Source organism: Talaromyces atroroseus (genome assembly GCF_001907595.1).
Source record: "Talaromyces atroroseus strain IBT 11181 chromosome Unknown scaffold_4, whole genome shotgun sequence".
NCBI classification, from domain to species: domain Eukaryota; kingdom Fungi; phylum Ascomycota; class Eurotiomycetes; order Eurotiales; family Trichocomaceae; genus Talaromyces; species Talaromyces atroroseus.
This window is the reverse complement of record NW_017971436.1, coordinates 1,458,211-1,471,074: the sequence shown is the minus strand read 5'-3', so window position 1 is coordinate 1,471,074 and position 12,864 is coordinate 1,458,211. Positions and strand designations below refer to the sequence as shown.

At 47.7% G+C, this 12,864-nt stretch overlaps 7 protein-coding genes across 7 annotated transcripts; 3 read left to right on the top strand and 4 right to left on the bottom strand.

The window, feature by feature from the left end:
- Positions 1-118: 118 nt before the first annotated feature.
- UA08_04394 (hypothetical protein) lies at positions 119-1,103 on the top strand (the record flags this gene model as incomplete). The annotated part of the gene is made up of 4 exons (XM_020266712.1): positions 119-340; positions 391-512; positions 574-967; positions 1,035-1,103. 4 exons carry the CDS (start codon positions 119-121, stop codon positions 1,101-1,103), a joined length of 807 nt encoding a protein of 268 aa, XP_020120399.1.
- Positions 1,104-1,392: 289 nt separating this feature from the next.
- Positions 1,393-2,951, bottom strand: UA08_04393 (putative glutamate 5-kinase; the record flags this gene model as incomplete). The annotated part of the gene is made up of 5 exons (XM_020266711.1): positions 1,393-2,262; positions 2,329-2,424; positions 2,480-2,590; positions 2,648-2,835; positions 2,903-2,951. 5 exons carry the CDS (start codon positions 2,949-2,951, stop codon positions 1,393-1,395), a joined length of 1,314 nt encoding a protein of 437 aa, XP_020120400.1.
- A 252-nt stretch (positions 2,952-3,203) lies between these two features.
- UA08_04392 (Mitochondrial inner membrane protease atp23) lies at positions 3,204-4,058 on the top strand (the record flags this gene model as incomplete). Its single annotated transcript, XM_020266710.1, has 3 exons — positions 3,204-3,429; positions 3,502-3,761; positions 3,831-4,058. The coding sequence occupies 3 exons, from the start codon at positions 3,204-3,206 to the stop codon at positions 4,056-4,058; spliced, it is 714 nt and encodes a 237-aa protein (XP_020120397.1).
- Positions 4,059-4,326: 268 nt separating this feature from the next.
- UA08_04391 (Serine/threonine-protein kinase ark1) lies at positions 4,327-5,568 on the bottom strand (the record flags this gene model as incomplete). The annotated part of the gene is made up of 3 exons (XM_020266709.1): positions 4,327-4,446; positions 4,506-5,417; positions 5,473-5,568. 3 exons carry the CDS (start codon positions 5,566-5,568, stop codon positions 4,327-4,329), a joined length of 1,128 nt encoding a protein of 375 aa, XP_020120398.1.
- Positions 5,569-5,969: 401 nt separating this feature from the next.
- UA08_04390 (hypothetical protein) lies at positions 5,970-8,181 on the top strand (the record flags this gene model as incomplete). Its single annotated transcript, XM_020266708.1, has 5 exons — positions 5,970-6,271; positions 6,341-6,731; positions 6,791-6,872; positions 7,058-7,582; positions 7,661-8,181. The coding sequence occupies 5 exons, from the start codon at positions 5,970-5,972 to the stop codon at positions 8,179-8,181; spliced, it is 1,821 nt and encodes a 606-aa protein (XP_020120844.1).
- A 187-nt stretch (positions 8,182-8,368) lies between these two features.
- UA08_04389 (Leukotriene A-4 hydrolase-like protein) lies at positions 8,369-10,772 on the bottom strand (the record flags this gene model as incomplete). Its single annotated transcript, XM_020266706.1, has 10 exons — positions 8,369-8,483; positions 8,551-9,038; positions 9,113-9,341; positions 9,400-9,413; positions 9,476-9,601; positions 9,655-9,774; positions 9,833-9,950; positions 10,014-10,224; positions 10,304-10,388; positions 10,443-10,772. The coding sequence occupies 10 exons, from the start codon at positions 10,770-10,772 to the stop codon at positions 8,369-8,371; spliced, it is 1,836 nt and encodes a 611-aa protein (XP_020120843.1).
- Positions 10,773-11,149: 377 nt separating this feature from the next.
- Positions 11,150-12,678, bottom strand: UA08_04388 (putative Xaa-Pro aminopeptidase pepP; the record flags this gene model as incomplete). Its single annotated transcript, XM_020266705.1, has 3 exons — positions 11,150-11,356; positions 11,416-12,448; positions 12,512-12,678. 3 exons carry the CDS (start codon positions 12,676-12,678, stop codon positions 11,150-11,152), a joined length of 1,407 nt encoding a protein of 468 aa, XP_020120876.1.
- Positions 12,679-12,864: the final 186 nt, after the last annotated feature.

Genomic DNA, 12,864 nt, shown 5'->3' with positions numbered 1-12,864 from the left:
AGAGATGGCCCTCAGCTTGTCTTCCTTGAATTTTTCTGTCTTAGCCTTCGCCATCAACCACCATTGCAGTAGCATCAACAAAGGAGCCGACGGACGGACTGACTGACTGACTGCAAGGATGATGACGTTGGCTAAAGCAGCCTCGTTGCTAGCACTGATATCTCTTCCTCTAGCAGCATATGCTGATGTGGAATTCACGCATCCCGATCCTGGCTCAACAGTCAACAGTGGCGACATACTGACAGCTTACTGGAAAGACTCTGGGGAGGCGCCTAGTCTACTAGACCTGCGTGATTATGACCTCTTTCTATGCGCTGGAGGCCCCTCTGAGGAATACTCGGTACGATACAAGCTGATTCCAATTGATACACACAAAGTTTGGGTCGTTAGGCTGACAGCACCTTCTCACAGGAGGACTTGGCCCTCCTTGTACAAGACGGTCTTTTTGAGAGGGGAAACTCTGTTTCTTTCCAAATCCAACCAAATCTTGGTTCCCCTTATCCCGATGCATAGTATGAGAAGCCCGGTATATACGTGTGGAATTCTGTCATTTGCTAATAACAACATGATTAGCTTCCTGAAGATGATATCCCGAGGGCCCAATAACGCAACAGCGGTGAATTATTCCCAACGATTCTCTGTGAACGGCATGAAGGGGCAATTTTCCGAGCGCGTTTGGTACGGTCTGTCTCTGACAAACGACGCTGATTCCCACCAAGATCTCAGGAAGAGACAGGCTGCAGGTGCTACGGCACTCTATACTGTTCCGTACCCTGAACAGTCCACAGGGCTCACCAAATATGCACCCATGGCTAGACAGCCCGGCACCACAATTACAGCAAAGAGTGCTCCGCCCGTGTTTCCTACCAGTGCTTTTTCTGTTGCCCGCACTTTCTTGCCGATACCTACATGGCAGACGACATTGACTGCCCCGCAGACCTTGTCCACTTCCGGTATCGAGAATCCTGTAGGTTTCCTTGCCCCAGAGGGATAGCCCTAATGTTTAATTGATGCTAACCAAGTGGACGTCATAGGCGACACCGGCGCCTCATCCTAAAGACGATATGGAACTATTCCTCAGGAGATGGGCCGACGATGCATGAAAAAGTCATGTTGCAGAGCTTCCAATTGAAAGGATTGCTATACTGGCAAAGACATGTCCATGTCAGATTCTTTTCTTTTTCTTCTTCTGTATGTAAATGAAGAAGCGTGTCATGCATATCATATCGTCTTGGTAGCTTCATCCTTTCACACTTTTGGCAGAATATCAATCAATGCTTTTTCATCGTTTCATATAGTCGTATACACATAATCTTTTGCTTCAGACTTTTGGCTATACTAGAAGCCAAGGGAAGTCTCATTTGGTAACACCCAGCAAAAATAATCATTAACTCATATCTTATCCGCAAGGCCAGGTGTGACGGCGCCACTCGGAACTTCACTCTTCGGAAAGAATGAAATATTCTCACGCAAAGCCACATATTCGCTATCCGCATATCCGAGAACAGCGTGGATATGAGTACTCCGGATACCCTTGATGCGATCGATTTCTAGACTTCCGTAGTTGACGATAGCTCGTCCAATCTCTCTGGGTTCCTGGGCATGAGATACGAAATCGCCATCTAGAGCAGTGTCTGCACGTTTCTCAACAACAAAGAGACGAACAGCCTCTTGTTGCCCAAAGTGTCCTTCCACGGCTAGGACGCCAGCGGGGAGCAGACTAGCCTTTTTCTGCAAGGCGCTCAACGCTCCTTGGTCAATGTAGAGATTGCCGTGGGGAGAGAGACCATGTAGGACCCAGAATGATCGTGACTGAATTGGTGTGATTGATGGGAGAAATCGCGTGTGCAGTGGAGGCATCGACAGTCCCGATGATGACTGAGGTGTTTGTTCGAGTTTATCTATTGTGTGCGGAAACACAGGAACTCCTGATTGAGATTCCTGCAAATATTTCACAATCTCATGCACGTTTCCAGGCTTCGAACTCTTGGTAATAACGGTCGTAACGCCAGCACTGGTCGCAAGGCGTGCAGCAACGATTTTTGTGCCCATACCCCCGGTGCCTAGGGACGATCCAGACGTAGACACGTCAGCTTCTAACGATGATATGTCTGAAACCACTTCAATAGGTTGTGCGTTCGCGTCGTGTCTAGGGTTTGCAGTGTATAGACAATCAACATCGGTCATCAAAAAGAGATAGTCGGCTCTGACCATGGCTGCTGTTATGGCCGAAAGCGTGTCGTTGTCTCCAAATTTGATTTCCTAAATATTGCGTTAGTATTCACTCTATATTTATCTGGAATGCCCCTGGATTTCTCGAATGCTTACCGCAACAGCCAGTGTGTCATTCTCGTTAACTACCGGGAGAACGCCCATGTCTAGCAGCTCCGCAAACGTGTTTTGAGCATTTATATATTGTGTCCTCTGGCGTTTTATATATCAGCACACATATCACGAGGCGAGATATAGGCGTTCTTACGTCTGCAATGTCACTTCTAGTAAGAAGAATCTGCGCAACGGGGATTCGAAGGTGCCCAAACAGATTGTCCCACAGGCTCATAAGTCGGCATTGGCCAACAGCAGCAAGTGCCTATCCAGTCAGTCAGTACCCTGCCTCGGCCCTCGATCTGAGTTCGAAGGCACTTACTTGAATCCGAGGGAGATGTCTGGGTCTCTCGTCAATATCCATCCTGCGTAAGCCGACGCCAACGGCACCGGAAGATACTAGAATGACCCTGTGGCCATCATTGCGAAGTTTTGCGACTGTTTCAACAATCACTGACAGAATAGACAAGATAGGCTCGTGTGTGCGCTCATCAACAATTGAACTTGTTCCTGGGGTTGAAGTTAATATGTGGATCCCTTCTTTTCTTTCTTGTATCAAGTATAGAAGGCTAGGTACCTAGCTTAATGACAATTGTTAGGCTTTGTGATCCACTTAATTTGTCCATATTGTGTTCTATAGAAGATACTCTCAATTGTGAACATAGAATATGTTTCAAAGCCTTCTTTGTCTTTCTTTAGAAACATAAATATACGACCAAAACAGACTTTCGTCCTTTCTTTTTTTTTTTTTGCGGAGTCATAATCGGAGATGATTCTGCCGGGGGGTTCCGCCCGGTTTGTATGAGATCGATTTTCCTCCGCTGAAAGTCAATTCCATTGCACTTCATTCATTTCGATCAAAAGGAAAAAAAGGCAGAATGTCGAACTCGGACTCAGACGCCTCGTCGGCAAAAAAGCCTCAAAGCGACACGGGCTATATTGAAGGCGACGACTTTTACACCCAATGGAGGAATATCTTCGCCATCCTGACCGGCCGCATGTCTGACGAGGGCAAGGAGCAGTTTCGTCTTGCGAAAGACATTCGAAACGAAGCGGTAGACTGCAAACGGTGCGAAGACCAACGAGATTATCTTTTGAATTATAGTAAGTGAAGCATTATTGAAGTCGGAAGCTCGAGAATTGGCTTTTGCTGACTGACGCCTTTTTGGTGTTTAGGCCCTATCATCCGGTATCTAAGCGATAACATTCGTCAATTAGGCGGCGACCTGTCGAGTCACAATATTTATTGTCGTCGTTGTACTACGAGGAAAGCCGGTGGTTTTGATCCAGAATATGGTATTCAGATATGCGCGAATGAGATGCGGGATCAGGGTCACTTGGAGGATACGATAGCACATGAAATGGTCCATGCTTATGATCACCTTCGCTTCAAACTGAACTGGGACAGTGACTTGAGACATGCGGCGTGCGCAGAGGTAGGCATTTCTCCTATGTATATACCATCAAAGGCAGATAGATGTGCTAACAGATTAATCTTGCCTTAGATTCGAGCAAGTTCACTCAGCGGCGAGTGTCGCTGGGCGCGAGAATTTTTCCGGCGAGGCCAATGGAAGCTTACACAACAGCATCAGGAGTGTGTCCGGCGACGAGCAATACTTTCCGTGCGGGCAAGACCGTTCTGTAAGGATGAGGCTCATGCAGAAAAGGTCGTCAACGAGGTGTGGGAAAGCTGTTTCCGTGATACACGGCCATTTGATGAAATCTTTCGATGATTTGATAGAAACTCCGTGATACCCTTGTACATTACTTGACAACTATTTACCACTACTCATTATAACAGCGTTTTAGACTTTCTCTCTCCAATATATATGTATAGAAATCCAATTCACGTTCATGCTACTGATTGTACCTTGTACCCCGTAGACGCTTATCCTGCCTATTAACACCAGCACCTAGTAGCAAGATCAAACCCAAACTCCAAACAAAAAATGCGAAAATGTTAGGAAAATAAATGAGCGCGTTATCAGGTTTCTCCTCCTTTTATTTTTGATTCGAACTGCGTTGCGATGCCTTCTCTGTCTTGACACAATGTTTCAAAATCCAAGGATGTTGCTGGACTTCTTCTAACGAAATTCGCTTCTCAGGGTCAAGAACAAGCAGCTGCCAAAGGGTTTTAGTTCCATATCATAGCAAAGAAACCTTCGTGTATGCAAACTCACCCTTTTAATTAGGTCTCTAGCCTCCGGACTGATAAACGAAGGGATAGACATGTCGCCTCGAGCAATTCTTCGTTGAGTCATAACTGGCGTGTCCTCAAATGGGGCTTCTCCAACCAAGAATTCATAGGTCAGGACTCCAAGACTCCAAAGGTCCACTTTCTCATTGTAAAAGTTATCTTGCGAGCCCGACCTCAGCATCTCTGGAGGCAGGTAGTCAAGTGTACCGCACATTGTCTGTCTTCTATTGTTTGGCGCATGTACACTCCATCCGAAGTCGCTGATCTTGATCTCTCCGTGAATGCCAACGAGGATATTCTCTGGTTTAATGTCTCGGTGAATAACGTGCTTCTTGTGCAAATATTTCAAAGCAGCTGCCATTTGTGCAATATATTGAGCCGCCTTCCACTCGGGAAAACGGTTCTCCTTGCGAAGGTGCTTATACAATTCGCCTTTGCCAGCAAATTCCAGAACGAGGAAGATTCGCTTGCTGTCATGGAAATGGCCGTAGAGTCGTAGCACGTTAGGATGGCGCAGGTTGCTTTGGATCTCGATTTCTCTCCGAACCTGTTTCTGGACTCCACCTTGCTGGAGCTCGGATTTATGAAGCACCTTCAGAGCACAGATGAAGCCGGTGGAGCGCTCCTTAGCTAGATAAACGCGGCCAAATTTGCCTTTTCCTAGCGCCTTTCCGATCTCGAACATGCCAAGGTGCAGGGTCTTCGGTGCGGGTTGTTCATAGAGCACTGTTGAGCTTTTCTGGTGGTCTTTGAGGTTTGGCGATGATGCATTAACCTTTGATTCAGTCGTGTTCTGTAGCGCAATCTTGAGCAGTTGATTGCGGGTTGAGCTCGCTGCTGGTGGATTGGCAGGCCCCAGGCCAGTCAAAGACACCGCGGTTGAAACAGAGCCCTTCTTCACGAAGTAAGCAAACAAGAAACGAATCCATAGGGGGTACGCCCTCAATTACCTTTGCTTTGCTTAGAGTCTTTCCCGCAGCATGAGAGTCGTTCTCGTCGTTGACCGAAAGATGCTCAAATCGAGCCTCTAAAGTTTTCGTTGCCATGACTGATATACTGCGAATAGACCAAGTGATGAACAAGTCAAGAGAAGCCTCTGCTGAATGACAGGCTGCGCGTTGCAGTTATATACGTCTTCTGGGCGTGGGATAATCTGGTGGAATCAAGAATCAGAGAAGGAAGGGACGAGGCAATGTTTATGGAGCCATCGCCCCAGCAACGTGCACAGACCACCGGAAAGGAAAGTCCAGCACTGCGGGGCTTTCACCTCCGAATCTTTAAAGTCTTCATATCTAGATACAGATTATCGATCGAGGCTGGTCGCGCTCTTGGCCACGTTGCTATTGTTTTCTTCCACTGCCAGCACATCAGCTTCCCGACGCCCACTCCCGCCACGCGAACTCGTTGAAATCGTTGAAATCTACCTACACTACGTTACCGCTCAAGCATGGCGACCGACACGACAACAGAAGCACAGATGCCCCCCCCGCCGCAGACCTTCGTTAGGAAAGGGTTCACAATCACGACCCAGAAACTGCCTATTCTCAAGGCCGCGCCTATTGAAGCCATGGCGAACAAGCTGGGGATCACTCCGCCGGAAATGATATTCGGCGACAACTTTGTGGCCATTGATCATAACGCCAGTGGATGGGGTATATCGTTCAATGCATACGATGCCCTGGACCGAGTCGACAAGACGGGTGCAGCAATGCTCAAGGTTGCATACTCGAAGGAATGGCAGAAGAGCAGGTAAGTCGTTTATTTTTGCGGCAAGGCAATTGCATGAGAGTCGTACAGCTGATATCTATATTCCATAAGGGAACACACTCATGAGGGAATCAAAGAGGTGGTGAAACCATTTGACTGGTCTTACAGCACCGATTACAAGGGAACCCTGCGTTCTGATGCCGCCGCACTAAGCTCTTCCGACGTTCAAATACCGATTGAGCTCCTCAAAAGGCCCGATCCAATCCTTTTTTTCGACGATGTAGTACTATACGAAGATGAATTAGCGGACAATGGGATCTCCATGCTATCTTGCAAAATTCGCGTTATGCCGGATCGTCTTCTCTTGCTGGCTCGATTCTTCATGCGATTAGACAACGTGGTCTTCCGGCTGAGAGACACGAGGATATACGTGGATTTCAACAAGGCAGAGATTATAAGGGACTACCAGGCCCGAGAAATGGGCTATGAGGACGTGAGAAAGGTATTAAGTCTCTCATCTACACGGGATACAATAACATGCTAACACATGGTCAATGACAGGCTTTGGTCACCGGTCGGGAGGACATTGCAGCGATAATGAGGGATCCAAACAGACTTGCCCAGATTCTGCCGCTTGTTGATAGTTCTCTGGAGCAAATTTCACTCGCGAGTCAAGATGAATAAAGATGTTTGATGCTGGGTGGGCGGCATCCCGCGGGGCAAACAATGCAAACACCTCCGAAAGTTGGCGCTAAATAATCTTCTTCCGATGATTTCACGCGCTGGCCTTTCCATCGATGCAGTGCCCAATTTTTATTAAACCTCCAGTCCAATTCAATTGCCATGTCAAGAAAACTACTGTGTCCTACTTGCTCTTTGAGCTCACACTTTGGCGTAATCGCGAAAGAACAGGTATTGTCTTATATCCTATTCTCGTCAAGTGTTGGCTCAGTCAACTAATCAATCCTCACAAGCAGTACAAGTCTGTACATACTCGATCTCTCTCCTTAGCGGCTCATCGGAGGTACGATGATACATGGAAAGACAGTTCAAGCTCGCTGTTAGGACGATCCGAGGACTGTGCTTCCCAATGTCAACCAAACCTCCGCCCCTCCGCACGCCGAAACTTCTCGGCGACAACAGCAGCTCCCTCCGGAATACTCAACAGCCTAGCTTCTCGTAAGGGAGGTGCGGCAGAGACCTATGTTTCATATGGATTTACTCAGAAATTGTACGAAGCCTGCTCCTCGCCGGCAGATTACCGGATTCCACAACTAGCCCAGAAAGGTGCCGAAATCCCCAAGACTGCCAGCGGGGAGGATCTCGGGGTTGGAGAAGGGTGGTGGTATAAAGGTAAGCTAAAATATAATTCTGACTGTCAAAGTTAGCTCATTTCAAGAATATCGATAATTGATACCTGGAGTCTTACAGACCTTGATTTGCCTCCTACCTTTTCTACATGGTCCCAAGTAACATTCCTGCACATGTACCTCTTGACAGTCCGTCTCCGTGCTCTTCCATCGATAGAGAGCGTCCGAACACATTCGCGCCATTTAGTGGATCACTTCTCCCTCAACGCCGAGGAGCGCATGGCCACGCTACACAACATTTCCAGCCGAAGCATTCGCAACAAATACCTCAAAGACCTTTTCATCCAATGGCGAGGCGTTGTCGCTGCATACGACGAGGGTCTAGTGAAAGGCGACGCAGTCCTTGGCGCCGCCGTATGGAGGAATATATGGAAAGCAAGTGCAACCACACACGACGGTCAGGAACTCGATTGGTCGCAAATAGCGACTGTCGTGGCTTATATGCGACGTGTGCTGTCGGAATTGTCTGAAATGAGCGAGGCTGATCTAGTTTTTGGTGTGGAAGGAGCAGGAGGAAAAGGGAAAAAGTCATCTATCTTTGGGTTTCATGAGATTGACCTGAAACTCGCTGGGAGGAAGTAAAAGTGATATTAGTTTCCATTACTCTAGACTAGTTAAATGATGTACAATATGATCTTTTCTTTTTGTTTTTTTCTTCTCTACGATCGTTTCTGAACACTCTTACTATTCTCCCGCAGTTGAATGTTGAAAAAGAGAAATTATCTGTTCTAACCTATTGAACGATTGATATATGGTCAGACATTTCCGTTTATTTAGCGAGATCCTTCTCTACCAGTCCACGACAGATAGGATGGTAGAAACCCTTGTGTTTCTCAAAAGTTTCCACCGCAACCTGACGGTCAATATTTTTGAGAGCGCGGAATCTGATTTTATATCTCGAATTAGGATGGTCTTGAAGAGAAAAGAAAGGGCGGGGAAGGGTCAACTTACAATGGACGAACAAACTTCATTCTACCAATTTCTCCTAGAAGCTTAACAGTCGGCTCAATAGCCGTCCTATCGCCGATTTTCAGTCCAAGTCTGAAGTACAGATTCGTAACTTCGATATTGGCACTCTCAGCGAAGCCGTACACCTGGCCCATCAGTCGGAATGATTCTGGGGTCAAAGACGAGTCCTCGAAGGACGTGACTCGCTCGAGGAAGACGATGAATTGGTTTGCTGTTAGGCCCTTGACGTCCTCTTTCGTGGGCGTGAATTCAGATGCTGACTCCTTCCACTTGTCGGCTAGTTCGTACACGATGTCGACGAGCGAGGTGTCGAATGTGGGTTTCGGTGGGAGACCTGGTGAGTAGAACCATGATTCCCAGTCAACTTCACTCAGGCGCTTGGAGGCAACGGCGTCGGTGGAGAAGAAGTCGAGGATTGCTGCTTTGAACTCGTAGGAGTCGAGGGATTTCTCCTTGAATAAGGAGAAGTACTTGATTTTTCTTAGCTTTTCTTTCCCTTTTTTTTTTTTTTTCCCGGACTTGAGCTGTGAGAGAATGGACTTACGTGTGGAATGAAGCGGTCAAAGGCTTCTTTGGTCACCAGGTTCTCAAGGTAGAACAGAAAGGTGAATCCCTTTTCGTAAGGGATCTTTGAGAAGCAGTCATCTGGGTCTTTTCCTTTCAAGTCGACTACCAGTCTGGTGAATTCGTGATCTTCGCCGAACTCTTCAACTGCTTCTTTGAGACCGTCCCAGCCAATAATGGCTGAGAAATGTCTGTATGGTTCTCCGTGTCTGTTGTTTTTTTGAGGTCAGTATTCAAAAGAGTTTTCCAAGCGAGTGGTCCACTCACACTGCTGCAATAATCTGGAAGATTCATGTATTGTTAGCCAGAACGTCCAAGTATATTTCAATATAAGAATCCTTACTCTTCGCTCCAAGTAGGTAGTCCAGCCTTCGTTCAGCCAGAAGTGCTCCCAAGACGCATTTGTGACCAAATTGCCGCTCCAGCTGTGAGCCAACTCATGCGCAATGACGTCTACATTTTCTCGGTCCTGATACATATATTAACGAAGACGCTAGGTATTTAACGAGAGAGTGCGTGTACTTTTGATATCAAACTCGGAGTCGCAAAGGTATAGATAGGATTCTCCATTCCTCCGTATGGAAAGCTCGGTGGAAGAATGAGCACATTATACTCGCCCCATGCGTATGGGTAAACTACTTTCTTTGGTTCCAGGTTAGTAAAGTAGCAATGATGATTAGTTTCGGGGTAAAATATTTACTTCGATTGCTTCCATGAATTTCTCAGTATCGGCTTCGAGCTCCCATTTGCACTCCTCGATCTTATCGGGGCTGGTGACAACCACGCTTCTTGGGCCAACAGCTGCTTCGGTCAAATCGCTAAATTGTCCTCAGCAATGTAGTTTTGATCGACTCTTTCGGGGAAAAAAAGAATATACATACCCGCTTGCGATAGCGAACAGATAGCTGGGGATTGGGACTTTTTGCTGAAATTTGTAGGTATTGTTGCTCCCAAACGCAGAATCGCGGACGGGCAATCCACTGGCGACTACTGGAAGCGGAGATTTGATGTTAAAGTCAACGGTAGTCTTGACATCTGGTGTATCCTGGCACGGGAAGATTGAACGGGCATGGATAGCCTGGCATTGCGAGACTGTTTGACAGATGCATACGGTCAGAACTGAGCATGATACAGGGAGGGTGAACCAAAAAAAAGAAAGGTAGGAACATACACATATACGGGTGTTTCTTGTTCGATGTTTGAGCTTCTGTCAACCACTGAAGCGCAGTGCACTTTTCTGTGGTGCGAAGTGAAATCTAATGGAACCTGGCATGAGCGGCTTGAAGCACTGTTTCCCCTGCAGTACTTACATCAACATCTACAGCCACTTGCTCGTCAACGCCATTCTCAAGCTGGATCTTCAATGCACTTCCGAACGGCTCGAAACGCGGCAGGAGTTCCCACGGCGCAGTCTTGCCATTCACCTTGACACCGAGGATATCGAGGAAGCTGGTATCGAGGATGATTTCCCTGGTCTCAGCCTTGGTCTTGGAGACCAATTGGTGAACCACATTGCCAGCAAGGCGCTTGTTGGCGAAGTCAATCTCCAAGTTCGCGGTGACATGGCGAGAGCGCCACGCGGTGTAGTTGCTCAGCGTGTTGGGGTCGCGAGGGCGGAGGATGGGCGTTGCTGCTGCCATCTTAGATAGCTTGGCTGAACTTGGCAGAGAGACAGTCAATTGGCGATTCCAACGCGATAGCACACGGGAGAACGATCTTTGGAGGGGTTCCATATTTTTTGTGAGTGAAGTTACATCTTATCGTTTGTCGCCGGCGGGGCAGTCCGTCGATAGCCGCGCATATATTTCTATCCCGCTCACTATGGAGTATACAACTGATAGCTACTATGTATGCTGTCCCGGCTAATTCCGATGCGTAAGACTCGGAGTTGACGGTTGGGAAAAAAAAAAAAAAACAAATCCGAAGCTTTCTATTTCAGATAGTCATGTCATGCTTATGATATACGCGTGTCAGCTTATTTGACGCTCGGAGTTAGGGCTGGCTTGAGTATGTATGTCTAAGCCCCATTGACCAGCAGTTCAATCTCAGCAGCTTCTTTAGGCGCAGTTGTGAGGTTTTCGTATCCGTCCTTCGTGACATGAATGTTATCCTCAATACGCACGCCTCCAACTTCCCAGTATTTCTCCAGGACCTCGCTATTGATGAACCCGGACAGGTCGGGAGACTGGAGGTATGGCTCAATAATAAACCGACAGAAGTAGACCTGTTATATTACTCTTCCGTTAGTCCTGTATCATTAATGGCAACGGTAATAAATCATACCCCAGGCTCCACCGTGACCACACTTCCTGCAGGAAGTTTACCCCGGACACGCAGGTATCGAAACATAATGTCCTTGTCCTCGTAGTTCGGATGGCCGCCAGTATCATGCGTATCCATTCCGAGGTAGTGGCCGAGTCCATGTGGGAAAAAAGCCGAACTGATTCGCTTCTCGAGCAGCTCTTCCTCCGAGCCGCGCAGTATGCCAAGTTTGAGCAGCCCTTTGATTGCAACCCGATGGGCAGTGACATGGACGTCTTCCCAGGAAACGCCTTCCTTAATGAGCGCCAGTGATTCGTTCTGCATTTCCAGCACGATATCGTAGATCTCCCGGGATTGCGGTGAGAACTTTCCTGATAATGGGAATGTTCGCGTGACATCTGCGCAGTAGGCTTTGTATTCACCCGCAGCATCGAGTAACAGATTCAACTTCTTCTTGTTTGTGGAGGCGTCGAATAAAGGTTGGGCATTGTCCACATAGTGAAGAGTGGCGCTGCTTGTGCCACTCGCAACGATAGGATGGTAGGCCAGTTCACGACATCCATGCGCGATGCACGTTCCAATAAACGCCGCTTCCAGTTCGCGTTCATTCACTGCCGTCTTAGCAGCTTTGAGAACGGCCAAATGAGCCTTGGTAGTCACGTCGTTTGCAAAGCGGATCATGGCAACTTCATACGCATCCTTGATGGCTCGGCATTCTTCAATTGCATTCTTCACGGCCACAACGTCGGTGTCGGGAAAACTGGTGAATGAAATGTCGTCCGCTATCTGGCCCTCGATCGCAAACACAAATCCGCTCTTGCCCACCTCCGAGCCCAAGTGTGCCAGTGTAGAGTTGATGTCGGTCGTAAACAGGACTTCGTCAACATCGTAGCGTTCCTTGGCTTCAGATGGAGAGACTGGCAGTCCGGACCAGATGACGGATTCCGGGTTGAGCGGTGGGATGAAGAGTGTTAGCTTGTCGGTACCGATGTGGTAGGCAAGATGCGCGTCTGGGAGCAGGCATCCTGAGAGGTAGAAGAAATAGCGGCGCTGTCTTTATCGAAATGGAATGAAATGAGTAAGTTACAGAGTATTCCCATCAGTCAATGGTGCTCACCGAAATGGCTGTTCGGTGTCATCGTCCTCGACCATTCGTGTCTTTTGGCCTTCGAGATAGATCACTCCGTCGCCCTCGAATCCATTCTGTCGCAGATGCGCAACCACCTTGCGGGCATGCGCTTTCGCCGGGTATTTACCCGCGAGGATCTTCTCGATCGATGTCATGTTGAGGTCTCGAGCAATTGAGGAGGAGTTTGAGGCGCGGAGGATGTAGAAGCAAAACAACAGCCAACAGAGGTTCAGCTACCCCGCGCCCCGCAGTTAGTGTTGGCCATCTATCTCTACTTGGTTTATTTGTATACTATTTGAGAATCATACATATATATATATATGTATATACGGTTTACACGA